The 27,772-nt window shown below is 33.7% G+C and overlaps 1 protein-coding gene across 1 annotated transcript; it reads right to left on the bottom strand.

The window, feature by feature from the left end:
- Positions 1-1,847: 1,847 nt before the first annotated feature.
- On the bottom strand, positions 1,848-26,121 carry Ns2 (nucleostemin 2). The gene is made up of 15 exons (XM_089231060.1): positions 25,937-26,121; positions 19,799-19,886; positions 19,012-19,106; positions 18,005-18,138; positions 16,389-16,487; positions 16,008-16,163; positions 14,284-14,442; positions 14,066-14,179; positions 13,116-13,244; positions 12,252-12,356; positions 9,743-9,901; positions 8,609-8,704; positions 7,314-7,577; positions 6,646-6,741; positions 1,848-1,964 (listed from the first exon to the last, which is right to left on the bottom strand). The coding sequence occupies exons 1-15, from the start codon at positions 25,983-25,985 to the stop codon at positions 1,863-1,865; spliced, it is 1,845 nt and encodes a 614-aa protein (XP_089087186.1). The 5' UTR covers positions 25,986-26,121; the 3' UTR covers positions 1,848-1,862.
- Between the last annotated feature and the right edge of the window lie 1,651 nt (positions 26,122-27,772).

Raw genomic sequence — 27,772 nt, 5'->3', positions numbered from 1 at the left:
AATAGTGACCATTAATCAGGGCTGCATAGCAGGGACAATCTAAGCAGGGAAATGCATACTTTTATTATACAAGGGAAATTATTTGGCTGTAAAAGAGGGGATGACAGTTAACAGGGAGTTTGACTTCACAACAATCATTCCTCACTTCAGTCCATATCATTACCTAGTCAATGAGAAGAATAATTCATGCTTTATTCCCAGTGAATAATTTTTCCATGATAACATGTCAGCATATGGACTGCATACCCTTTTTCTAATTGATAGAGAAATCTATAATTACCCATAGTAATTACAATCACAGCATAGCAGTGTTCTTGATGTGATGTGCAAAAAAGCAGGGGTGGAGCCAGTGTCATCTTAATGCATGGGCCTACCCGGGCACGGTGCCTGGGGGCCTCAATAGAAAAAAGGCCTTACAAAAATTAGATCTGGTTGAAATTTTTCAGAATTTGCCAGATGGGGCCTCAAAAAAATCACTTGACCAGGGGGGGGGGGGCCACAATGCTCTTAAGACGGCCCCGGGTGGAGCCAGAAAATATTCCATGACCATTCAAAGGGAAATATATTTATCGTACGTGCACCTCATAAACATCCCTCTGGCAAATTTCTAATGAATTGGTATATGCAGAAACATTGTGCATGTGTGTATGCATGTCTCTTAACTTATTTTTATGTTATCAGAGTTATGCTTGTTTCATGTTATACTGGTGCTGCCATATTTTTTTCATATTTTCAAGAGAAAATGACAAATGTCTGAATTTTTGATGTTATGTAAGGATCATGTTGAAGGTCTGCTGGTAAATTGAATTCACTTCAGTGGGGGGGATGGGAGGTATGGAGTAGCCCATTAAAGGTTAAGAACCACAGCTGTATAATAAATACCTTGAAGTAAAAAGTTCTGTGATATTTGTGGGGGAGTTGGAGCTTATATTTTTTGCTTTTTTAATTCCTGAAATATGCAGGGTGCATAGGTAACAGAGCACGACATTTTACTAGCAAACCGTTGATCCTAGAGGCATATTTCCAGTTAGAAAAATTATCCAAATAACATGTAGTACTCAGATATGTCATTAATGTTACAAGGGGTTGTACAGTTATTAAAATAAAAAATTAACTTTTATATGGATGCCGTGTGCTCAAAATCCAATTAGAAAGTTGTCCTGTCTCTTTTAAGGCAAACAAAAAGTTTCATGTTTCAATATCCGCTGAGGTAGTCAAATTCACAAAAATGGTGGAAAGTCTGGCAAAAATGACTTTCCACCATTTTTTTGAATCTCAGTGAATATTACAACTAAGAAACCTGTTTTTTTTTTTGTTTTGTTTTTTTGGCATCAAGAGAGACGGGGCAACAATTTTGTAACTGGATTCTTGACCATAAGATGTCTGTATAAAAAGTTGATTTTCATATATTAATATCTATACAACCTCTTGCAACATGAATGACATATCTGAGTTCTACACGTTATTTGGATACTTTTTCTAACTGGAAGTATGTTTCTAGGATAAGTGGGTCATCAGTAAAATGCCATGCGTCGTTATCTATGCACCCTGCATATTACTCACAAAGTATCAAATCTGTTATTCGATGGATTGCAGGCAAAGTATAGAATGTGAGCATGTGATATACATACCATATAAACATACATTAACATAAATACCCAAAATGATGTTTGTATAATGGATTCATCTATTATATATTAAATTATTCCCGTAATTAATTCTAGAAACCAGTATTTTACACTTCGCCTGAATTCTATAGAATATCAGACTTCATACTTTGCTGTTGATATACATGTTTTTGAACACAAAAAACTTATACAGGTGGCAAAAAAACAGAAGGCTTCTACTTAAAACGCAATTATTTATTTGTTTTGTCTTCTCCAAGATCGGTTTTTTACATTTACCATACTGTAAAAATGAATTCCTACTTTCTTTAATTTCTTCATCCTTTCCAATCTTCGTTTCTGTAAAGCAGGGAAGAAAACTTTTTTAAATGAAATAATCAGAAAATAGGAAAATTTCATAATAGTGGTTCATGTATACAAAAATATGATATTTATGTAAAGCACTGATTGACCTCATCAAATTTTTTCAAATTTTTTTTTTGAAAAATTTTGAAATAGTGATCTATTCAAATCGTGGATGCACATGGATTGCTCACGGAAGGTTTCCATCTGACCCAGGAATAGTATTTCTAAAAAAGTATTATTTCACAAAGTAAGATGAGTACATTTCGTGAACACAAGCAGTACCCACCTTGCACATCTGGCCTACAGACCAGAAAGATTATGAATGCTTGAGTCAAATAAGTTATTTTGTTAGTGTGTTAAATCTGCAGTGTTTAAAAAAAAAAATCATGTATACACATTCCACAATTTACAGCTTAGGTGTCCAATCTGTGGCCCGAAACACACAACAACACATTGCAAGTGGGGTGGGGGGGGGACTGAGATCTCAGTACACCCTAGTCTGATTAGAATGTATATAAAACTCATTTTTCAGCTGCTGAAAGTTGCAGAGTTGGAATCCTTTGTTACACTTTCGAAACAAGGAAGGAAAAATGGTGTTTGATCTTTTTCCTTCCCTTCTCTTTGTCAAACAAGCAAAGGCTCGGAAGGCATCATCCTCAAAAAATTATGGAGAAATTAAAGCACATTCATCTCACCCAGAAACACATAAAAAAAAAAATTACTAAAAATTACAACAGTTGGGTACTTATTGCCTCTCAAACTTCTTAGCGATATATATGAAGAACTTTTTTCCCCCATGTAGAAACTCTCTCTAGTAACAGTGGAACCTCATTTATATGACGTTTAAGAGGCCATGCCAAAACAACATCCTATTAATGTGTAAGTCTTTTAAACTGAGATTTTTTAAAGAAAATGACTCCCCTCCCTCGCCCTGCACACACACACACACACACGCTTACAAAATATTATAAAATTCAATGTGTTTCATTGATTTTCCAACTCTTATGAAAAAAAAAATTTCAATAACACACGAGGGAAAAATAATTAAATCACACATTTCAAATCACTAAAAGAAATAAACTTTAGTGGAACATTACCTTTGCGGTACGACATTGGGTAAAAAACTGCAACTAAATCTTCTTGATTTGGAAAAATTTCCTATCTTGGACTCTCATTTTTTTGGCAGTAGATGATATGCAACCAGAAGCTTGGTATTTGATTTTGTTTCTCTGTTTTATAATCGTTTACAAAGTTGCCACAGGGTATTAAACTGTTTTGCAAGATTGACTTTCATCATGAATTTAAAATTCTTGTTGAATTCTTATTTTCCAAATTTCCATTTTTTATATTTTTTTAGAGAAAGCACTTTTTGTTTTGTTGACATTATGAATGCCGGATTTGACACAGCCAGTAAGCAAAGCACCACAATGAAAGAAAATTCTACAGGAAACAATCAGAGAGAACTTGTTGTATATGTGTACTGTATGTGTCTCTTATCTGCAAACCTATACCCTTCAAATGCAATGTGTGGGCTTTCTTACCCTTTGAGAATAGAACTGAAAACATTGGGAGAAGAAAAATTCTGAAAGGGCATATGGCTGTCAAAACAACTGAAACCCGTTTCTTTGGTACTCACCACGTCTGTGTATTATCAGAAACAAGCAATAAATAAATCACTTAAGAGTCCACTCTAAATGACCATCAGCTAGCTAACTGGCTATTTTCGTATGTGTCTGCAATCATCCTAAAATTTATGGCTATTGTGGTAACAATATGCCAGAAGAACTGTTGCAGCAACGCATTTTCACTGCATACAAAAATTTGTGCACATTCGATGGACGTGTTTTTCAAAAGATTCAGTGTATGAGACAAAGTGAAAACATCAATTGAGGTTTTGAGGCGAGTAAATTATTATTCTAACATTAAAATGTATAGGAACATATTGTGATGAAAGCTAAACGTCATATAAATGTGAAAGCCATATAACCGTATACCGATCGGCGTATAAATGAGGTTCCACTGTATTTCTCTTTTTCTTTCTCCATCTGTGCTGTACCTAATCATTTGCTTGAATGACGTCACTCTAAGACTCTAGGGTTGTGGAATTTTGTGATTTTTGGTTTCATTCTTGACCTGTACTGTGTTCAAAATATTAGTATTTACTTCTTTTTTTTTTTTCAGATACCCATAATAATTCAGACATTTTTATATTTTTGCGCATACTTAAATGAGTACAATTAGTGGTAATTTTTTCGAAGCTTTTTAAGGATGACGCCTTCTGACCCTTTCCATGCAAGTTGGTAAAGAAAATGTAAATATAAAATAGGGAAAAAAAATAAAACAAGATGAGGGGTGATAACACTTGGGTTGCAATATCCCACCACTACAGTGCATGCCACTTAATATGATCACATTGGGACTCAGAGGTATCTGATAACAATAACTGATTGATAACAGTATCCAAAAAACCCTGGTTGTAAATATGATTTTAATGTTTATAATTTGTGTTAATTGCATTTTTAATTGGGTTACTGTATTTTTTTAACATATGACAACCATATTTTTATGGGCATCTTTTTATCAGCTACCTTGTTGGGCATTTTGCCTGTTGTGGCGTTGTATTTGTATTTGTATGATGACCATATGTGCTGTTTGGTTGACCGGAACATATGGGAATGGGAAAACTCTAATTTCTTCCTTAACATAGCAGGTTTCAAAATGTTAAATCTTGCATATTTTTCTAATTGTACTTAGCAGGATTTTTTCCCTTTTTTTTTAAGTTGAAATCCTCTCCTTTTCCCTTCAGAAATTGTGAGGAGTTAGAATGGAACACTTTAATGCGTATTACAGATTATGATCCCTTTTATAACGTAGGGTATGTTCCATAGATTTGATTGTGAAAGTCTTCTGGATATAGCTTTCAATGCCAATCGCATTGTGCACTGAATGAATTTATTTTGTCGAAAACATCAATGACACTCATTGTTAGTAGAGTAGTTAAGTAACTTAAATTAACATTAGTAGAGTAATAAAATGTCATTGCATATAGTTGTATGTCATTATTTCTGGCGGAAATTTCCTTTGTGTACTATTTCAATTTTGTCGTTGCATGGTACTTAAAACCAAGATTTTCTCTGCTTACCAACTGAAGAATTGATTTTTACTAAGTTGAAAGTATGATATGAACACTAGAGCCTTGCTAATCTGAACTGATTGGGGCCACGACCTGCTCAGATTAGTTCAGATCACCGGGATTTGTTTTTTTTAAACTGTAACAATAGTGAGTATCCCCATGGGTGGGATACAAGTCACAGACTAATAATTTGTTTAACAATGACCAAAACAATTGTGAGGAAATTAAAGTGATTTTTTAGCTTCAATATGTTACATCTTTGCTTCAGCCAATGAATCAAAGGGAGTTACAATCCATCAAACAGGTGTAAAAAAAAAAATGTTGCTTCAATATCTCATTGAAGATAAGAATGAGTCCTTTTCCATTCTCCAAAAAATAAAAATCTGTGAAATATGCCATTTTCTGGCCTGCAGAAGCATGGTAAAAAAGGATGGAAACCTTGCTAAAGAACACTTGGGAAAAATTATGATCAAGACTTGCTTTTGACTATAATCAAGAAGAAACAAAGGAATCCCAATGAAATCTTCCAAACTTCAAAAGAAATCCATGGTTGTGCGAGGAAGCAGAGGAAAAACATGTGGGTGAAATATCATTAGACTGCAACAACCATCAAATTTGTGCGTAATTTCTCCAACAAACATTGACAATTAAGATTCTTCTCATTGTGCAACAGTGTATCATTGCATGCAATGCACTAAAAGTGCAAAAATTCATAAAAACGCTAAGTGAATTGAATAACGTAGGACTACAAGCTTTTTCAAAGTGTACCTTTGAATGGTACAAAATGGGTACTGGAGAAAAGCAAACACCATGAGAGACATCTGTTCCATCAATATTAATGTTTAGATAAGAAAACTGTTTATTTCAGCATGTTTTGCAATCATATTAATTAAATATATATATATATATCGACATGCAGTCATTTTGACTGCCATATAGATATTTAATATAACTGCCATATATATGGCAGTCAAATACTGCTAGTCAAAATGACTGCCACCTGTTTTAGGTAGAACTTCATTTCACAACTAAACAAAAACCTAGAACATTTGTATTTTAGGAATTTAAGAGCCTTAACAAGATGAGGAAAGTCATGAAATTCCAACAACCTGAGATAAACAGTTTTGGTGTAATCATATGTGAAAGTTGCTTTGAGTCAAAATGGCCACTTATGTCGTTCTAGTGTTAAAATGGTAATTTTTTTTTCAAAGTGTTTTTCCTCAGTTCTTGTATTGTATCTGTTCATATTTTGAATGTGGCCCAAAACAACTTTTTTCTTCCCAATCCAGTTGAATTTGATTGTTTCTTTTTCTTCAGTGCAGCCAACAAAGCCCATTAGGTTAAACATGCCTGATGCACAAATCATATTGAATTTTTCTCTCTCTCTCTCTCGCAATCGCCTAATTAGTTTTTTCTCCCCTTCATGTCATACACATTTTGTACAATTGTAAATATGTTTATAAATGTTTGATAAATATATAACAATAATAATTTAAATCAGCAAGAGTATCTGAACAGCAAAGAATTGAATAGACGGCATACCTCTTTTGATGTAAGCTTCATTGGTCGTTTCAGTTTACTGTCAGTATCTTTAAACTTATCAGAAGTTTTCTTATCTGCATTTGATGCCACAGACTCCTGTTTGAATTATGAAAGGGGGAAATAACACAAATGCTTAAGTTCTATTTTCAACTCTACCAAACAAAATTTATTAATAAAGACTTACTAGAAAATCAGTGAATATTGAGAATTAAAGAACTTACAAAGCTTTATGACATCTATATACATTTCTCGATACATATTTTATTACTTTTTGTAGTTTTACAAATAAATTTAAATTTTCTAGATGCATAACCAATAATAATAATACTGCTAATGAATTGTGCATCAACATTAATGTTTCACATATCATTGCTATTTATCCATTTATTTTTATTTATTTATTTATTTATTTTTTGTGTTGCAACTATATCATCCATTATTTGAAGCCATCTTATCTGAAATTTACAGAATACAAGGATTCTTCACTGCATTATAAAATTCATGCATATAAAATTTCACCAAAATTACTCATTAAAAATCAGAAAAAGTTATAAAATATATTTAGCATTTAAAAGATTTTAATTGTCAATAGTTATCCATCTATCATATTCACTGATATAAAATAAGCCTTCTAACTCACTAATAACACCACTTTGTTTCATTTTTACCTGTTCTTCATTCAAAATGCTAGAATCTTCAGGAATTTCATCTTCATCACCAGCTTCATTTGAACCAGAACCACTAGGTGTTGGTGTTTCAACATCTTTGACTTTGTCATGCTCTTCACTGACTTTCAGTTCATTCAAATCTTGTTTGAAGCACTCACCATCATTAACAACACAACTCTTACTAGCGTCTTTCTCAACTTCAGCATCTTTGTCAACTTCAGCATCTTTCTCAACTTCAGAGTCTTTTGTTTCATCAATGTTTTTCTATAGTAAAAAACAAAATAATAAATCTAGTATAATTTTTCAGACTTTGACACACACACCGCTCATCTGGCTAGAAGCCATTTAATACATGTGGTTTAACTCTTCCTGTCAGATTTACAGAATTTTTCTAAAAATCCAATCATAAAATTTTAATTCTCTCTCTAAAAGAAAACACTTTTTATGGCTGTCAGGCTGCAATCACAAGATGCCAAACTATGAAAAAAATCATAGCATTTCATTCTAATTTAAAAAGAAAAAATTTAAATGCCAAACTAATTCAATATAACACTCAAGAAGTATTTCAAATACAAATACAAATACAAATACAACGCCACAACAGGCAAATTGCCCAACGAGGTGGCTGACTTAAGAACATCATGGATCCCCGAGCCCCTACCTACTACTGCTACACCACACATTCACCCCGCCCCCCGCGGAACCCCCCAACGAATCGGTACATGCGTGAATGTGCGTGTACGTGTAGTGCAACCTGACGTAAAGTTTTGTTTCTGTGTAATGTTTGTTATGTGTAGTGCTGTCATCTGCCCCCAGTTTTACTAACTATGAGTGAAGTGTTATGGTTGAATGAGTTACCGTTGTAGGACTGTTGCTCTCTGTGGCGAGACTTTTTAACGGGGAGATCGGCTCGTATTTGCGCCTTGAAGTTGGGAACCACAGAAAACCAACTTCAGCCGACCACCACTGTGGGGTTCGAACCCGGATCCTCGCATCACGAGTCCGGCACTATAACCACTCGACCACCACAGCGGCTTTTAGAAAAATGTCTTGAATGGCAACAGTTATCCGTCTCCCTTCACCCACGTTTTTCGACTTGTTAGTTTACGCCATGTGGCTGATTATTTCAAATACAAATATCACTTTCAAATATCACTTCGGTAAAATCCCCACATAATGCACATAAAACACAGGAAACAGATTTTTAATAACACAAAATTTCATTTGATCAAAACCCAGAAGGCACAAATTAATATTATGAATGTGTACTTACTATGAATACTAATTGTACTTACATGTATTATAGGTGGTTTAACAAAGTAAGGTAATCGACCCCTTTGGAAATCATTTAACACCATTTTTGCAACTGTATTGACATCAGGATTACCACCCTGAAAGAAACACAATTTAGGTTAAGGAAAAAATGGTAATTATTTGAAGTATATGCAATTTCAATTGTTTCCTTCCTTCTACTTTCCGGATTGTAATGCTGTGCCTCAATTCAAGCATAATAACCCGGAAAGTTTCCATAGTTCTGTTAACTCAAGCCACAAAAGCCTATCTTCTCTCTTGGAAGTCATTCTAAAAACTACCAAAAGAATATATTGAATATATCAAAAACAAATTTTAGATATTAACATTAACAGCTACTCTCGAAAATACAATTTTTTGAATTACTACCTATATTTTAGTAAGTCACAGGGTATTGAGAATTTCAGATTTTAAACTTCCTATATATATATTTGCGCATGATCATTTAATAAAAACTGAGCTTCTTTTGATAAAGCTTTGGATCTTCTGAACATTCTTCAGTACACACACACAGTGGTCAAAAAAGTACAACTTCATAACTCACTGGCTTGAGTTATGAAGAGAGATGTAAGTTTTTGAATGTTTACATTGGAAGAATGCAGGTGTCAGGGGTATGATCAAAGTGTTCAAAATTTTCAATGAGATTGTTAGGATGGGCCATGAATTATTAATACGCCATCAATCAACTGCTTTAACTAGGGGACACCAGTATCGATTGGTAACGGACAATTCTAAGTTGTGGTAGCAGGGAATTTTCCTCTAATAGGGTTGTTAATAAATGGAATAGCTTACACCCAGGGGTAGTAAATTCTAACACAATTGACACGTTTAACCATGTTGGGGTAAATCGAGAAGCTATCTAGAAGCTATTTAGAATAAGACAGTCATAAATATTTTTAAGGCCATTGTATTACATTTTATCGTGTATATATAGGCTTTAGTTTTTTTATTGAATTTTTAATTGGGGGGTTGCCGTATTTTAGAAATATATGGCATTCATATTTTGTTATGAGCATCTTTTTCTCGGCCACCTCATTGGGCATTTTGTGGAGTATTGTAGGTATTGTGGAGTATCATTTTGTGGAGGCTTGTATTTTTATTTGTATATGTATTCTTACCTTCAAAAGTTTCCCACTGCGGCGAGCTAATCGTTCCAGAAAATCTGTAGCATCAGACCAACCATTAATCAGATACGTTCTTTTCAGATATTCAGCATTCACTCTGTTTAAAACTTCTGGGACATGATCTTCGGGATTTTGTATATTCTCCACTCTCACCTGATGGGAAAAAAAACCGTGTAAATCACATCAGATTGGTTTTGTAATTCAATTTGGAAAAAATGCCTCACATTTTGAATCAAATTTGATGATGACCAGATAAATAATACATCCAAGTGTTTTGGAGAATCCCTAAATAAAGTTTCACATTATTTGTAAAAATGACAAATATTTTATTTACTTAAATTATTATTTTCTTCCTCTATCACATTGATTCAGTTTTAGCGCATGCAGGTAATGTACTGTAATTTCCTGCCTATAATCAAATTCCTGATAGTCATCTGTATCACCACCAATGAAATACTATGGAATGGAAGGGGAGTGAAGGTCAATTTTTAAAAAAAATATTAATCCTTCTACTTGCATCTACAGAAGGGCTCAAAAGTCTTTTGACAAATGCAATAGTGTTTGTAGTGCCAGTTGCATGCATTGCCCTGACTTTGACATATGTAAAGCAAAAGGAAGCTATTTATCAACACCTGCAGTTGAAATTTGTTTGTTTGGGGCTTGTCTTATTTTCATTTTTTGATGGATCAAAAGTGTTTTTACAAATGTAGTTTAATCAAATACGGAAGTAATTAATTTTTATTTAATATGAATATAGTAGGATTATGCAGTACACATAATGAACTCTAAAAGATAAAAAATATTCTGTGGAATTTTCTGGGAAAGAGTTAATTAAGGCTTTGAGTAAGGGGGTGAAGTCAAGCTCAAGTGGCAAGTAAGTTTGGTATTTCAAGACAGTTCGTAATTTTTAGAATCATGTTTAATAATCTCGGGAAACTGTAAAAAGTTTTTTTTTTGTAAACACAAGTGAATGTCAGTGATGCCCGAGTGGCACGGTAGTAAGATCAGATATGGTCAGAGTTGGTGTCTGGTGAAGTAGTATATCCCCTGTGAAATGTTGACTAAACATCATGGGCTTGTTCATTTGTCTTCTAAACGAAAAAAAAAAAATTAATTATATTTGGGGGAAATAATACCAATCTTTCTATTTACAAGAGAAAAAATCAAGTATGCAAATAGGTAATATATAACACCTATACAAGGTATTACAGGTTCTTATACACAGTTATAAGGAAATTATTAAGGTGTTGCCGGTTCTTAGTGTTGAAAGCAAAAGCGGGGATGCTTTTTGGCTAAAGGTGTTGGTTCTCTTTAACCTTCTGAAAAAAAGAAAAGAAACAGGTTCTGTTGTGTATATTTCATAATATATTTCATAACCACGTGCCATCTTTAACAACATGAACTATGCTGCTACTACTGATATTTCAGCAAGACAATAATTGTAAATATTGCTCAAAAGTTGTTAGACATTACTTAAAAAGCAACAAAATAAGAGTTTTATCAGTGGTGAAGTCACAGCCATAATTTCAATACCACCAAGCATTTATGGATTCAGTTCAATAGACGAGTTAGAGCCAGAAATGACCTGAATATGGTAGTTTATCAATTGTGTGGAAAAGAATAGGAAAAATATTTACTGACCATGGGACAAGCACATTGTGTTCATACCAAAGACATGCACTGTAGTTTTACAATCCAAAGATTTTTCAATGAAAAGTTGATATATTATACCTTATTATAATACCCATGACATGACCAGATTTGACTATTAGTTGTTTGGGGGTTTCTTGTTTGTTTGTGTCAAAAGACTTTCGATTTACCATAAAAGTGGTTAAATTTTTTTCTGATTTTACAAAGTGGATATAAGCAGTTTTTTAATCATAATTTGTAACGAGGTTCAGTGTTTGTTTCATCGGACAGATTTAATCAAAAAATTAGATAATTTATTGTTGTTAAAAGACTTTTGAGCACTACTGTACATATGCCATATACGATGTGTTTAATGTTTAGGAAGATTAGTTTTTTAAATATTTCTTTTTATTCCATTCTCTCATAGAAGAAAAGCTATAGATAATACACAGCTGTAATGTCTGTAATACAGTCTGTAATCTACTCTAAAATATTTAGACATTCTCGACATATAACCACCATATCATTAATTTGCATGAAATTGCAGTAATTCCACTAAATATCATATTATTTCAGATATTTTCATGTATATAAGACTTGCTTTTGTATTAAAATAAGGAAGATTGGAAAACAAAAAAGTTACATTACATACAACATAATAATTGAAATTATTATCAAGGGAAACAATTTAGTGAATCTGAAATTATTTGCTGACATCGCATACACTTCATAGCACCATAGCATTATTTAATAATTTTGACTACATTTTACTAACAATTAACAAATCTGACTGACCTAGTGTATCAATAAACTTATTCAAACATTGAATTGCTATCAGGAAAGAAAAATATCCAAACAGAATTTTTTCACATACCACACCCTTCAGCACAATTTCTGTGTCTGTGTCACCTGAAGGATACACAACACCAGGACAATCGATGAGAAATATTCTTCGCAACAATGTTATATACTGCCATACCTACAAGTTCAACATAAAATAGATTCAATAAAAAAAATTAACAAAACATTTAACATTAATCTACAATCTAAAAGGCATATAATAAATTTTCAATGACACAGAACCAAAATGTCTACAAAAGAATAGAATTATTTTTAAAAGGAAGAGACAAAGGTAGGAGAATATCAATAGCTTCTCATTAAAAAAAAATATGATTTGCCATTTCTAATTACGCTCATCATGAACAAATATTTAGGATGACCAAATATTACTGATTATACAGCATTTGCCACATTTACTTAAAAAAATAATACACAACTTAGGGTTACAATCACAAAGGATTATTTCACAAATTTACATAGCATATGAGTATTTTTTACATACTAATATTGATCTACAAATACATGCTAAACTTTTAAACATAAAAATAATAGAATCAAGTAAGAGGAGCAATGGTAGTGTCACCCATTATTAAGGAAACACATTTTTTTAGGGTTTTTTTAGAGAAGAATTAGAATTCTTTCATTTAAAGGGCAATTGTCATTGTCTTAACTGGAAGTTCATGGTTTGCATGTTCCCATTAAGAGAAGATACTACTATAATTCTTCAAAATACATCCCACAGTATAATTTTTTGATTTGTATTAAGGAAGTTCATCTTAATATGGTGTGACCATACAAACAAAATATAATGGCACTGAATTACTTTTTATTTCATTTATTTCATTCAATGAATCTGATCAAAGGAAAAAGTTGTAAAAAAAAGATAATCATGTCTTACCTTGGTTTCACCAGCTATTGGCGCAACTTTGCAAACTTTCTTAGACCTCAGAGTATTAATTATAGAACTTTTTCCTACATTTGGGTAACCAATGAACCCAACACTAATTTGTTTCAAATCTTCATGGAGCTGAAGATAAATAAGTAAGACAAAGATGTATAGCACACAATGAAACAGGCACAAAAAATAAATTAGATAAAACAGGATAAACAAAAAATATATATATTGTAATTATTAGATAACCAAATTAGAAATCAGTAATTCCCAAAGAGAGTGCTGAAAGAAAATCAGTTGGGTGTTGCTAAATATTTGGATCAAAAGAATTACTGTAAAATGAATGAAAACATAATAAAAAAAATTGAATTTATACTAAGACATGCCATTTCATAAAATTTAGGTTAACATTTAATCAAATATCGAATGAGAACAATAAATTGAGCTTAGTAGAAGAAGAAAGGAACTCGGGAATTCCTACAGCTATTTCGAGAAGTCCGAAGTATAAATTATTACTTTGCCTTCCAGCAAGCTCCCACAAGAAAAAAATTGATCCCGTTTTGAGGTTTAAATGGTAACGTTTTCTAATTTTTTGATCCAGTAAAATACTATCCAGTAGCTTTTCAGTCAAAAAGAGATTTGGTTGCTTATTCCCTGTGAATTTTTGCAAATCATATTAGGTTTGCAATAATAAAAATAAGTTTAATTTCTTTAACTTGTCGCAAGACTGAGACAACATGAAAACACATCAGTATGTGCGGTTTTCTTGTCTGCTGCAAACAATTATATGTTAAGATATTTAATTTGAATCTTCACTTTTGTGACAAACCTCAATTTTGATACATTATAGTTAGGATACAAAGTTGAATCAGTACACAATATTACATGAAATAAACTTTTGGGTGGAAAATTAAATGCATATGAGCATCTCATATATACATATATGAGATACTTACTTTCCCCATCTGTCTAAGTAAATTGATGAGCGCTCCTTTGCCAAAGGGATTTTTAATGGAAGCATGAAAGGCCATAGTTGGATATTCAGCTGATAAAATTGTCACCCATTGTTGCTGTGATATGTAAGAAACAAGTTTGTGAACATTATGTAGTTATGAATAAATAAAAAAACGTATGAAGAATTAAATTATAGAATTGCAAACAGTCATCCACATACCGTCACCCAAACTGGAACAAGATCACATTTGTTGAGAACAAAAATCAAATGCTTGTGAGGTTTTTCTTTTTTCAAGAAATTCTCTATATGCTTAGATCTCGTGCCCATTGGGTCTCTAGCATCTAAGACTTGGATTACAACATCAGAGGAATCGATGACCTTTAAAAATGAGAAAAAATACTGTATTAAGCACTGAGTAAATCATCTTCTGTACAATGGTGGGAAAAAACTATGAGAGTACGATGACAGGAACACTAAAAAGCTTTATAGCTGAAAGCAGGTTTTTGATGATTTAGTTTTGTATTTTGAAGTGAAACTTTTTTAGCCACTTTTTTGCAGTGAATTTGGTTCTTAAAAAAAATCAATGTCATGAAAACTGAAATGCTTTCATCACTACATCTACAACACAAGTCTCTGATAACAAATTGTTGCTAGCACATGGGATGGTATAGTGATAAAATCTTCATCCTTAATCACAAGTGTGCTGATGAGAGTGAGTTTGAACCCCACACACAGAATACCAAAAAAAATTTATATTGTTCCGGCTGTCTTTAATTTGTCGTTCTCAGGCAATACTCATGTGTACATAATGAATGTTAATATATAATAAGAATGATATGTAAATCCAACATCATCATATCAACTACCTGTTTCAAATTTCATTTGCAAGTTTCACTTCTATCGCTTGAAATCCTCATATTTTTTCCCTCTGAACTATAAAAATTTAACTAGGGATGTAAAGCATACTACTATATATTCCTCAGAATAGCTATAAAACTCTTTTTTTTTGGTACCATAATGTTAGAACACTATACTGTATTATGTTTCCTAAGAGTAATGCTGTGAATCAGTTTCTATTTTGAAAAAAAAAAAGGATTATCAATTCTTTTTTTTTTTAACTAACTTTTATATTTTTTGAATATTCCAATTGCATTTCAAGTGTTCGGAACATCTAGTGACCATTTAGCAAATATTTGTTTGTGGAATTGAAGAAAACAAGTACTACACAAAAATTAAAATATTGTTTTGGGAGATGCAATGCTTCTGTTAAGCGTAGACCACAACTTAATGTGCCACATACCCTAAACCTAATTTTAAAACATGCAGTGATTTGGAAAAATGTATGGATTTCAAAACATAAGCTTAACTACTATGAGTTAATTCTTTTTCTTGGACAGAAAATAGTTATATATTAACCGCTTAACTGCCAACAAAATCTTACATGATCCATTCCCCAGCCCCACCCTTTTCTGCCCACGGGCTAATAACATACAGTCAAATCCTGTAATAATGAACGCCAAGAGACCGGACGAATCACTTCGTTGAAATGAAATTTTGTTATAAAGGAATTCCAGGTTACCTAGCATTATTCCTATGTAAACTTATTTGGGGGATTAAAAAAGTGTTAGTTAAAATGCGATTTTCACTATAACAGTATTTGTTAAAACAGGATTCGACTGTATTGCTCATGCATAAATATGCCTGTGTGTGGCAGTTAATGCATAGACTCTGTAAAGCACATATATATGCCCAAGGCAGTTAAAGGATTTATATATGAACTGGGGAAAATTTTACAAAAAATCTCATAATTTTCCCCCAAATATGATTTTTTTCATAGAAATGTTTTTAATATCATATCAAACATTTTTACCCATTTCAAACAAATATTTTTTAATCACTTCATCAAAAATTGAAAATATATTTAATGACAATAAGATTCTTACTTTGTACAGTTCATTCCATAATCGTTTTGATTGTCCTTTCAACATAATCATTTCTTGAGCTTCTTTCATTTCTTTTTCCGAAGAAGGATCAATAAGATCTTTGTCTTTATTAGAATCATAATTTTGTTCTGATTCTTCAATAGAAGTCATCAATTCCTGCGCAAAAAGAAATCAAATACTGTATTTGATATATTTATAGGGTTTTTTTTACACATTCCCACATAATATGCTTATTAAAATTATTGAAAAAAAATTGTATTTCAGTCATACAGAGTGTATTAATAAAATTCCTAATTCAAGCAGTTTGATTGAAGGGGAATACTTATATCATATACTACATGCATATGAACTGCTAACTTCATATACATGGGATATACTCACACTTAAATCTTCAGCTTTTATCTTCACTCTTTTTCTAATAGACTTAGGTCCAAATGTACTTTGAAAACTTTCGGTATCCAAGATGTGCACTCTTGCATGCTATTGTGCATAAAAAAAATTAAATTTTATAAAATCATAAATTAGGAAGAACTGATATATATTGATGAAAAGTTTCTACTTGGTGATTATTTTTAGGAATGAAATGTAAATATAACAAGGTCTGTTACTCAATGTGAGAATTTTTTTGAAACAAAGATCGGCTCACATTCACATCAAGTTGGAAAATCACAGATAACTAACTTTGGTCAACCATGGCTATACCGATTGCAGAGTTTGCTCCTGGGCTTCTCTGGTGCAAAACTCAATAAACACACCACCCCACAGTGACTATGCTTTAGATTTGTGTATAGATATTATATCACATTTTTATTAATTATTTGCAGATTTTCATAGTGCAGCAGGATTATGTATACGGGGTGGGAAGTGACAAAGTCCATGTCGGAGCTGCTTTGGAGCAGCAAATTCAGGATTCTGAGCAATTTTGGAGTAGCAAAATATGGGATTCTGAGCAGATATTTATAAATTGGAGCAGCGAAATTAACAAGAATATTTTCATTAACCCTCAACCCTTTTCAAAATAAAACAACTGCACTGTCTTTTGTTATCAAACATCTTTTCATCAGCTTGTTTTTTGTTTTTGGTATTTCACGCTTTTGACACCGTGTTTGAAAGAGCGGATGTCTAAATATTTAAGATTATTTTTGCTTACTGAGGGCACTATTTGCTGTCTTGAACAGCAGCACTTCAAAAATGAGCTAAAACTTTTTTATAAGTTTTCAATTTTTTTATACTTGGAAAGAAATTGTTGCAAAATGGGAAAGAATTTTGGAAGAATAAACACGATGTTTGGCGACTCAGAACTCATTATTTGGCGAGATTGGCGATCTGGCACTCATTATTTGGTGATATTGACGATTTAACGCTCGTTATTCTGCAGTTTCTAAATAAACATTCGTAATTCAGCGGACATGCGCTTTTTACTCCCGGAATGAAAATTTTTTCATGAAACATCGGGATTTACCACAATAACGATCAACTACAGTAATTTCTGCTGCTTCCAGTGGCGACTTTTTGTTTTAAACAGAAACTGACTCGCATTTGCACTTTAACGCTGAAAGATATTGCAAACCATCTTCAGTTCCACGATCACGGACAACATCAGGGTTTGGCGATTGAAAGCCAGATGAGAGGTTGATAGTTTAAATAAGGCAATAGTTTAAGTATAGTGGAATAAAACACGCTCTTCTCGGAAATAATCGTTTTGTGGCTAGTAGGAACAAATTTTTTTGGCGTCCTTTCCGAAATTCCAGACATACTGAAGCAAAACTCGCTATTTGGCACAGAAAAATACGAGAATACGCTATTGGAGCAGGATGGCACAAGATATTAGTTTTGGCGCAGTGCGGTGCAATTGGTGGTTCCCACCCCTGTGTATATTCTCTCTTATGCCAATAAAATTTAAGATAAATTAATGGAAATATTGTATGAATACTCAGAATGCATAAATAACATTTTGTTTAGTTCTAATTTATAAAAAAAGAGGTACAGAATCTTACTTTTGATCGTTCATTCAGAAGAGTAATTGGAAGTTTTGTCTGCTTCATGACCACTTGATAAGGATCCTTCATGACTTTCCCAAGAGCATCCTGGAACTTCTGAAGGGCAGATTGTGTAATGACCTTTGTGTTTCCTAAAATATGTGAGCATACGAAAGATTTCTATGAGAAAAAGTGTTAATCACAATAATAAAAAATTGTGAAAGTTTCATATCAATCTAGGAATAAACAGCACATAATGTGAAACAATTCCTCAAAAAAGAAAACATGAATCTTTTTCATATAAACTTTCCATAAACATAAATTTAAGAAAAAACATCAAAATAGGAATTTCAAGAAAAAAAAACTAAAAAAAAAAATATTGAAAAAAAAAATGTATTGACACTTGAAAACAAGTTTAACGAGTCTCAATGAAATTCAAAAAAATTTTAACATGAATATAATATGGTGAGTCCAATGGGAGACTCCAATATAATGATATTCAAGGGACTTAAACTTATCCTTGTAATCTCTTACACACCATTTGCTGCATGAATGTGCAAATTTCCCCCCTTCTTTATCAGTTTGTTTACCTTATTTTGCTATCTAAGTTTTGCCAGAAAACGTCAATGCATATCCCTATGGAAATCACATATTACAAAAGATTTTAGGAAAATAACTTCCATAGAGTTTCCCTACATTCTTTTTTTTATTGGAAAAAAAAACCATCACATTGCATGTTTGTGCTTGTGGCATGAAGGAGGGAGGGATTGATATATATTCTGTATGCTCAAAAAAACAGAGAAACTCTTTCAAAATGTTCAAAACCAATGTTGATGTGTGTGAATATATGTTATTCAATCATTTTGAAACCGAAAAACCAATTTAAAAAAAACGTTTTCATCCATAATTCCTTAACCATGAATATCAACAAATGAAACTTCAATACTCTTAAAACTAAAAAAAAAATTATTATTCAACAAAATTCAACCAACTCAAAAAATGAAGAAATACACAAAGCAACATACCAAACCATTTTTGATTGGGTGCAACCCTGGCCATAGATCCTGAGGTAAGAGTTGACTGAAATGGAGCTGGAGACACTACTTTACCCCTTCTATCCCTGGAAGACAAAAGAGTAGGTAACTAAATTTATATACAGTCGAATCCTGTTGTAACGAACTCCAAGATACCGGAGAAATCACTTCGTTAAAACGAAATTTTGTTAGAAAGAAATCCCAGGTTTCTGCATTGCTCCTATGTAAACTTATCTGGGGGATTAGAAAAGCATTCGTTAAAATGAGATTTTTGCTATAATGGTATTCGTTAAAATGGGATTCAACTGTATATATATATATATATTATACACACACACAAATTAATCTATAATTAAAGGCTCTATTACATCACTATTTTTTAAAAACACATTATGATTGATGTTTTTAAAGCCCACCAGACTAAAAAGCGAAATGTTGAAGAAAAAGAATCTTGACCACAAAAATTAGTCTGCAACACTCACTTTATAGACAAATCGGTGCAATCCAGATGCTTTTAATTGCAGCCTGGTGTTCCTATTCATAAGGGAGATTAAAATGCTAACTCCTTTTAAATCATTAAAACACTTCTATATGGGATTGGTGAGGTTTTTTTTTAATCACCGGTTCATGATTGTCCCAAAAACATAAATTTTGTTCATTCGTTCAACATTGAAAAGATATATTAAAAATGGCATAGATGCTTAAAACATGCAGAAAAACATGATTTTCTCAAAATCTTGTTTTTTTTTAAACCTTGTGTAAAAAAAATAAAACTTACCTCTTTGGTTTGAAATTTTTGTACATCAAAAGTCGCTTGATTGTACTTTTATCCCGCATGTTTTTCCTGTCTTTTGGCTTGTCTCGCTCTGAAAAAATGCAATATTGTTTTCATCAAAAACTTTTAATTTTTAAGGGCACACACATATCATGTATAGGTACTCTGTGTAAGCAAAATTCTAGGAATAGTCATGAAACAAAACTCTCGAACAAAAACCAAATTGTAAAAAAAAAACACACAAAAAAAAAATAGTCACAGTCAATGAAACAAACCAATATAACATGGGAAAAAATTTGTTTTTTTCTAGCAAAAAGTTTTTGCACATTCTAAAGCTAAGATTTAACCAATTTTTATTTTCTCCCCTGTAAGTTATCATTATTAGGCTGCAAGACTATATAAGAGGCTAAAAAGGTGTTCCTTCTAGCCCGTCTTCTCCCCCCCCCCCCGTTAACAAACTACGGATCTCCATAATCAGTACATAGTATTACTTGTGATCCATGTACATATGAAACTACTTTTGCCCTGCTTTGGGCCTTCCTACAGTGAAAGCAAATATGCATGAAGTACAAAAAAAAACTGCCCTTTCCTTAAGTTCTTAATTTTCTTCAGTTGACCAGATTCAATGGTTTTTTTTTTTCGAGGTGTTTTCTCAAGGAATCTTTGCATCGTACATTAAAAAAAAACAAATTTGCGATGTACATTAAACAGTGTCATTGTAACACCACGCAATGGTTGATTAAAAAACATGCAAAAAAAGGTCCCCGTTTCAGAATAAAAAAAAACAAAAGGACCAAAATTTTTCAAGCAATTATGTAGGAAAGAAAAACCGTTGTCGCATTTTACCCATACCCATTTACCAAATGGGATGTATGGTCACCAAACTTGCAAACAATATTTTTTTGGATATCGTTATCAGAAATTCAGAGTCCCGATGTGATCACATTAAGAACGTGGATTGTATATAAAATACATTTTTAAAGAATGCATTAGAGGTTTCCTATTTTTCACAAGGGACAACAGGAGTTGACATTGAATGGGGGGGGGGGGAGGAAAGAAAGCAGGCAGATCTGATGCCCTAGGGGCTGAAACAGAGGGGAAGGAAATTTAACCCTTCAACCTCTCTTTTTTTACATTACAAGGGGAGCACCAAAATGCATGCTTAGGGTGGTATGGACCTTAGATACCCTGCAGAAAGTAACCAAATGTGGCACCTTGGAAACATTTATTTTCTCTGTGCTTTCCTGCTCCAACTGGATTATACTGTCTTCTTTGTCTGTTAGGGCTTTAAACCTGCTTAGTGAAATTATATTAATAGGGGGAAGCCTTATAAAAAAAATTATATATTCTTTCTGCTTTAATCAAATGTGGTTCAGGTGCATCAAGTTGACAGTAATAACGGCTCGCCCTGCTATCATTTATTGATTCACAAACATTCCAATACATTTGCATTCAGGTAAGCAGCGGCATTTCTTATTCATTTTTTATTATTATTTGTATTTGGGGGTAAGAGATCATGACAGAGCAAAAGCAAAATCATCTATGGTTATAGCTGCAGCAATTTTACCATGTGCCTTCTTACGTCTCATCACGGGCAGAGATACAGGGGGCATGGGGGAGCATAATGCCAAGCGTCAAAGGTGAAGTTGCTAATCTAATGTATATATGCATATATGAATTGACATCATCATCATCGTGTCCCCCTCCCAGACTTCCAAGTCCATCTCCACCTATGCGTCTCATTTGCATATTTGCATGCAGGTATGTTTGCGATTGGACAAAACGTTTTCTGCACTATTGCATTGTTGAACTTTGCACCATTTCGCTTCCATCGCACAGTAGTGGATGCTGTTGCTGCATATTCTGCTCACTGTCACATTTCAACACCGATTTCCCCACCATTGTCCTCAGTGTTAAATAGCTTCTGTTGTGCAGAGTCCTAACAACCTCAAACCAAGTGGAATTTATTTTTCCAGTGAATATTAATTTTGCATTTTCATTATTTTTTTTAAATTTGGTAATAGACAGTGTGTGGATTATTTAGATTTAATAGATGGATTATTACAAGTGTGTTGGCTCGAAGGATTATTTTGATTTCTAATATGGATTATCACAAGTGTGTTGGCTCGAAGGATTATTTTGATTTCTAATATGGATTACTACTGTGTCGTTGAGGAAGGATGAAGAAAAAAAAAAGGAAAACAGGTGAATGGTACAGAATAATTGTTTTCAATTTCCTTACGTTATGTGTCATATTGCACTAGGATTGCAACCCGAGGTCTTTGCGCCCATAAGGGTAATGAAACTCCCACTCATACTTGCCCCAGTTGACCAAGCATCTAGTTGGGATCCTGCTGCAATTTTCCTATGCTTTTTCAGGAAAATATAAGCTTGCTGCACATTTCTAGCAGCACTACACGATTCCTACGTGTATCTAGATGAAAGCATGCCCTCTGTGCATTTCCAGGAGCAGGCACACCCCCCTCCTATATCTGAAAAATAACATATATATGCATATATATATGCATATCTGAAAATAACAAAGCCTCAGCAAGGATGCCTTAACAGCACCAAGGTCCTTCGGGTAAAGTGATATTCTGGGGGCCCCCTTAATTAGCTGAAAGTGCCTGCTTATAAATTTCTATTCTTTCTCTCAAAAATCATAGCTCTGAATTTCATTATCACAAGGTCCTTATGCACTTGAGACCCGCAAGCAGTGCCGGGTGAGCCCATGCATCAAGATGGCACTGAGTCTCAGCAGCCCATACACAGGGAATTTAGGGGGGGGGGGGGTTAACATGCCTCCTAAGAGTTTAAGGGGTAATCACACTTCCTTAGCATTTCCATGTGGTTTCTAGAACATGAAATGTAAGGAACCACTACCAAAAACAATCTTCTCAATCAAAGTACAATCCTTTTTTTCTTTAGCAACTTTTTCTTTTTTTGGCAATTTCCTTTCTAGCCTATTGGTGCTTTTCTCCCTCGTCAGCGATGGCAGCCAATTTCTTCTATTGCCGTTTTTTTTCTTCTTCTGTCTGCAGGTGACATACCCCCCCCCCCCACAGGTTGCTTTTAATAGGCTTTTGTATAGAGTGCAGCATCTGAATCAATTAAATTGTTAGCATTTTGAAGCTTTTTCTTTTATTTATGCATTGTATCATACATACCATTTTCCCAGAATGTTATATTGTTCTCTTTGGTGGAAAAAACTATTTTGGAATTGTTTACTTTCAGGTGTGTGTGGTCCATTTTTATGGAATTTATCATAATTTTTTTTAAACCAAACCCAGAAAGTTTTTTTTTCGGCATCATTTCTTTCATTTTAACAGCCATATTATTATCACTTTTTGGCAATTTTTTCTTTGGCGAGACAGACATCCGAAAGCAGGGCTGTGTTTCCCGCGTTGGAAATTTCTCGTCATTCTTTCTGACTTTTATATCACCAAAGAAAAAATTGCCAACATATTGCCTAAAAGGGATTATGTTAGAAATGTTCTGTAATTTTTTCTTGGGAGACATGGGCACTCAACCTTTTGGAGAGTACGGGCCACTTTATCGGTTTAACCTCAGTGGGATCAAAATGGCCCCCCACCACGCCATTGCTCAACATGCTACTCCCTTGAGAAAGAAATGCATCCGGTGCATCCTGTTATCAGCACCTTTCAAGCTAGTTGTTTACATGCATTTGACAAATTTATTGAGGTTGTTTTCTTTTTTTCTTCCGTTATTTCATTCGTCAAAGTTTCTGAGGGATCATAATAACCCCACCTCACTCCATTTCCGTGAAAATTTTTTTGTATGATGGCCGTAGTGTTGAGATAGAAATCGTGTTTTGGAAAAGTACCAGTTTTTCTGATGGATTCAAATTAGTGGCGAAACATCTGATATTTGAGGTGAGCTGAGGATAATGTTGTTAGTGAACTGTATATAAGTTCTATGTGATCGTTATTTTATAGTCTTGTTTGCAAGTATTGGGTTTCCAACTTGGAATAAGACAAATTTTGGTGCTTGCAAAAATATAGCAAATATTATTTTAATTTGTCTAATCATATCTTATTATCTAATCAGATAATCATATCTTTTCAGTTTTTAGTCATGAAAATTGAGTTCAAAATTTAATATGCAATTTAAAAAAGTTTTAAAAGTCATGTCTTCCCCCATTTTTTTCAAATGTGAGTCTAAAGGCTGAATTACATTGGGCGAGTTTACTAGCAACTTGCTTGCAGTTTTACTCGCTGCTACTAAAGTCGCTCTGTGTAATAACATTAGCAAGTAAACTCGCGGCTCACTCTGCTAGTGCGAGAAAATGAAGGGTAGGCTACTACTACTGAACCAGACATGCACCTCATCCATTTTCCTCTGTGGAACTTCTAACGAATTGGTACATGTTGGAATGTGTTTGTATGTGTAGTGAACCTGGCGTGAAATTTGTTTCTGAGAAATGCTTGTTGCTTGTAGTGCTCCACCTGCCATCAAGTTTTCTACCTTCGTGTGAAGTGTAATGATTGAATAATTGTATCGTTGTAGACCTGTTGCTCTCTGTGGCGAGACTTTTTAGCAAAGAAATCGGCATGCATTCGCGTCTCGAAGTTGGGAACCACAGAAAACCAATTTCAACCGACCACCATTATGGTGATGGTGGGGTTCGAACCTGGGTTCTTGAGATGCGAGTCCGTCACTATGACCACTCGACCACCATAGTGGCTGAAGGGTAGGCTACTTTTCTCGCTACTTGCTGGTGTTTTTGTTATCTCTCGGGTGCAATATGGGTGTGACTACTTTTTTCCCTCTTGCTTTGGATTGCAACAAAAAGGAAAGATGACAATACACGAAAAAAAAGGAAGGGAAAGAAAACGAGTTGCTCCCTCATCTAGTGAGCAAGTTTACTATACAGAGTACTGTGCTGCGGTCGGCAACGCCTATATAACATAACAAGAGTCTGGCATAGTTGTTAGATCGGTTACTGCTGCTACAATGGCAGGTTATCGAGATTTAAGTGAGTTTAAACATGGTGTTATAGTCGGCGCACGAGAGATGGGACATAGCATCTCCGAGGTAGCGATGAAATTTAGATTTTCACATACGACCATGTCACGAGTGTACTGTGAATATCAGGAATCCGGTAAAAAATTAAATCTACAACATCGCTGCGGCCGGAAAAAGATCATGCAAGAACGGGACCAACGACGACTGACGAGAATCATTAAATGTGACAGACGTGCAACCCTTCCGCAAATTGCTGCAGATTTCAATGCTGTGCCATCAACAAGTGTCAGCGTGCGAACCATTCAACGAAACATCATCGATATGGGCTTTCGGAGCCGAAGGCCCACCTCGTGGTACCCTCGATGACTGCACAACACAAAGCTTTACGCCTCGCCTGGGACCGACAACACTGACATTGAAATAAAGAAATTAATGCAGTACAATATACTTTTCCATTGTAAACTACTTCAATACGTATTCTCCACGCTAGATAGCAGCACATTTTTCGGAATGCGTGGGGAAAAATTTTTGTGAAAAGGGAAATTTTGCTGGAAGAAGTTACCATCTCGTGGGAAAAATTGGTCCACATGGGAAATTTTGTGGCGTTTGTGGGAAATTTTGAGAGTTCATCAAACAAAAGAATTTTTATTGAAAAAAAAATATATATAAATGCAAAACAATGCTTTTCTAGTGTAAAATACTTGACTGCACCACCGATAGATGTCAGGACAATTTTCGGAATGTGTGGGAAAAATTTAGTCAAAAAGGGAAATTTTGCTTAACGGAGTTACCATCAGTGACCTCGGATGACTTCCGAGGGACAAACACTCTGGGAATGCGCAAGGGTTCACTAAACTAATCTATAAATGTGCCACGGGTCACTAAAGTAATCTATTAATGTGCCGCGGGTCATTCAAATGATCTGGCTATGTGATGCTTAGTTCATTTTTAGAAAATTAAGTTCGACTCCGGGGGGGGGGGGAACACAGGTTGAGCATGTATGTTCTAAATAATTTCTACCCTCCGGAATGGCTGACGTTATGAACTATGCAAGTTCTTGTGGAAATTAAATATCATTGATATGTACATTTCGCGATGATAATAGTATTATATGTACATAATAGTATTTTTAGTTTTCGAGATTGAATCACGTACCTATATTCAAGCTGTGCGATGAATGGTGTTTAGCTTTTGGTTTGCCCATCTTTTTTTCACTGCTTTTTTATTGAACTAGGCCGAAATGGTATGGTAAGTTACTGACTGTAATTTGTGTTGCAGTACACAAACAAACGCAACACGTGTTTACAAAATATATCGTGATTTAAAGACACGGACCACGTGAGAATACGGAAGCTTTCCATCGCGATTCACTAAATAAACGGGTGGTTAAGAATGCGAACTCTAGTGGTGGAAATAAATACTGATGCAAAGGGGGGATAAACTACTTTATGTACTGGTTTTATTTTTCTTTTATTGGTAGATGGCAGCAAAAGTCCTCGTATAAGATCAATAATTATTACTAGAGCCCGGATTATATGCACTAAAAAAGTGGCAAAATATGCTCTAAAAATGTGCAAATATGCACTGAAAAATGTGCAAATATGCACTGAAAAATGTACAAATATGCACTGAAAATGTGCAAATATGCACTTAAAAATGCATAAATATGCACTTAAAAATGCATAAATATGCACTGAAAAATGCAAAAATATGCACTTAAAAATGCATAAATATGCACTGAAAAATGCAAAAATATGTACTGATAAAAAAAACAAAATGTACACTTGAAATACCAAAACGTGCACTTGAAATACCAAAATGTGCACTTGAAATACCAAAATGTGCACTGAAAATACAAAATGCTCACATAAAAGGCCAAGATATGCACACAAAAGGCCAAAATATGCACATAAAAGGCCAAAATATGCACTGAATATCCCAAAATATGCATTAAACACCCCAGAATATAAAAATATGTTCTTATAAAAATCTTGAAAAATTAAAAAATTCCGAAATATGCACCAAATATGAGAAAATATTAAAAAAAAATCGCCATGCAAAAAAAAAAAGCAAATGCGTTTTTAAAATGCATCTTTCCCATTTCTTATTGCATATGTATTCAATCACAAAAAAATATACTCCGCATATGCAAATAACTTTTTACATATTTTTTTAATTTTCAGTTCGTTGTAGCTGCTCAATAACGAAAGTAGTATTAACAAAACAATTCCGACACTATTTCTAAAAATAAAAAATTTCACTTAGACATATCTCTATAATTTCACCTGCGGGGAAAAAGCCGATGCTATGAAAATATTATGAACATTATTTAATTGAAAAATTATTTAAAAAATTGAGTGAGCTTAAATAAAAACTTAAAAAATATGCACTTATACAGAAAATTCTTTGATTTTATGCATTTATATGCATTAAATGCTAAAAAAAGGCCAAATATTGCATATAATCCGGGCTCTAATTATTACAGTCGAATCCCGAACTCCAAGAGACCGGAGAAATCACTTCGTTACAACGAAATTTCTACGGCTTTTGCATTGTTCCCGTCTAAACTTATCTGGAGGATTAGAAAAGTGTTCGTTAAAACAAGATTTTCACTATATCGGCATTCGTTAAAACGGGATTCGACTGTATAAATATGATTTTCAGATCTTTGTGTATTGTAGTATTCTGATGGTAACATTTATCGGACAGCATGTTCGTGTTTTTTTCTTTCTATCATATACAAGCACTTCACGTTTAACACAAACACGCACAAACTTGTCTTTAACGATCTTCATAGCCAGCAAGGGCAGTCTGTAAGTCGCTGGGCAGTCCCCTCGGACTGGGCAACGATGAGGAAAAATTAAATTTTGTCTGTCTGTGTGATTTTCAGATTAGAAAACTGAAATGAAAACGCGCATTTGTGCTGTCTTAGTTGCCGAATCACATATCTCTGTTCACAACAGATGGCATCACTATACTTAAAACTCGTAT

The sequence above is a fragment of the Pholcus phalangioides genome, unplaced genomic scaffold (assembly GCF_987345545.1).
Source record: "Pholcus phalangioides strain wild (caught in Gottingen) unplaced genomic scaffold, Ppha-v1.0 ptg000004l_1, whole genome shotgun sequence".
Taxonomy (NCBI): domain Eukaryota; kingdom Metazoa; phylum Arthropoda; class Arachnida; order Araneae; family Pholcidae; genus Pholcus; species Pholcus phalangioides.
This window is presented reverse-complemented; position numbering and strand designations above follow the sequence as displayed.

Excerpts from the sequence above, each read along its gene's own strand:
- Ns2 (XM_089231060.1), bottom strand. The coding sequence starts at position 25,985 with ATGGGCAAACCAAAAGCTAAACACCATTCATCGCACAGCTTGAATATA. Across the intron at positions 19,887-25,936 it reads ATCGCACAGCTTGAATATAG|AGCGAGACAAGCCAAAAGAC; the intron begins GTACGTGATTCA and ends GCATTTTTTCAG. Across the intron at positions 18,139-19,011 it reads ACCCAATCAAAAATGGTTTG|GAAACACAAAGGTCATTACA; the intron begins GTATGTTGCTTT and ends CACATATTTTAG.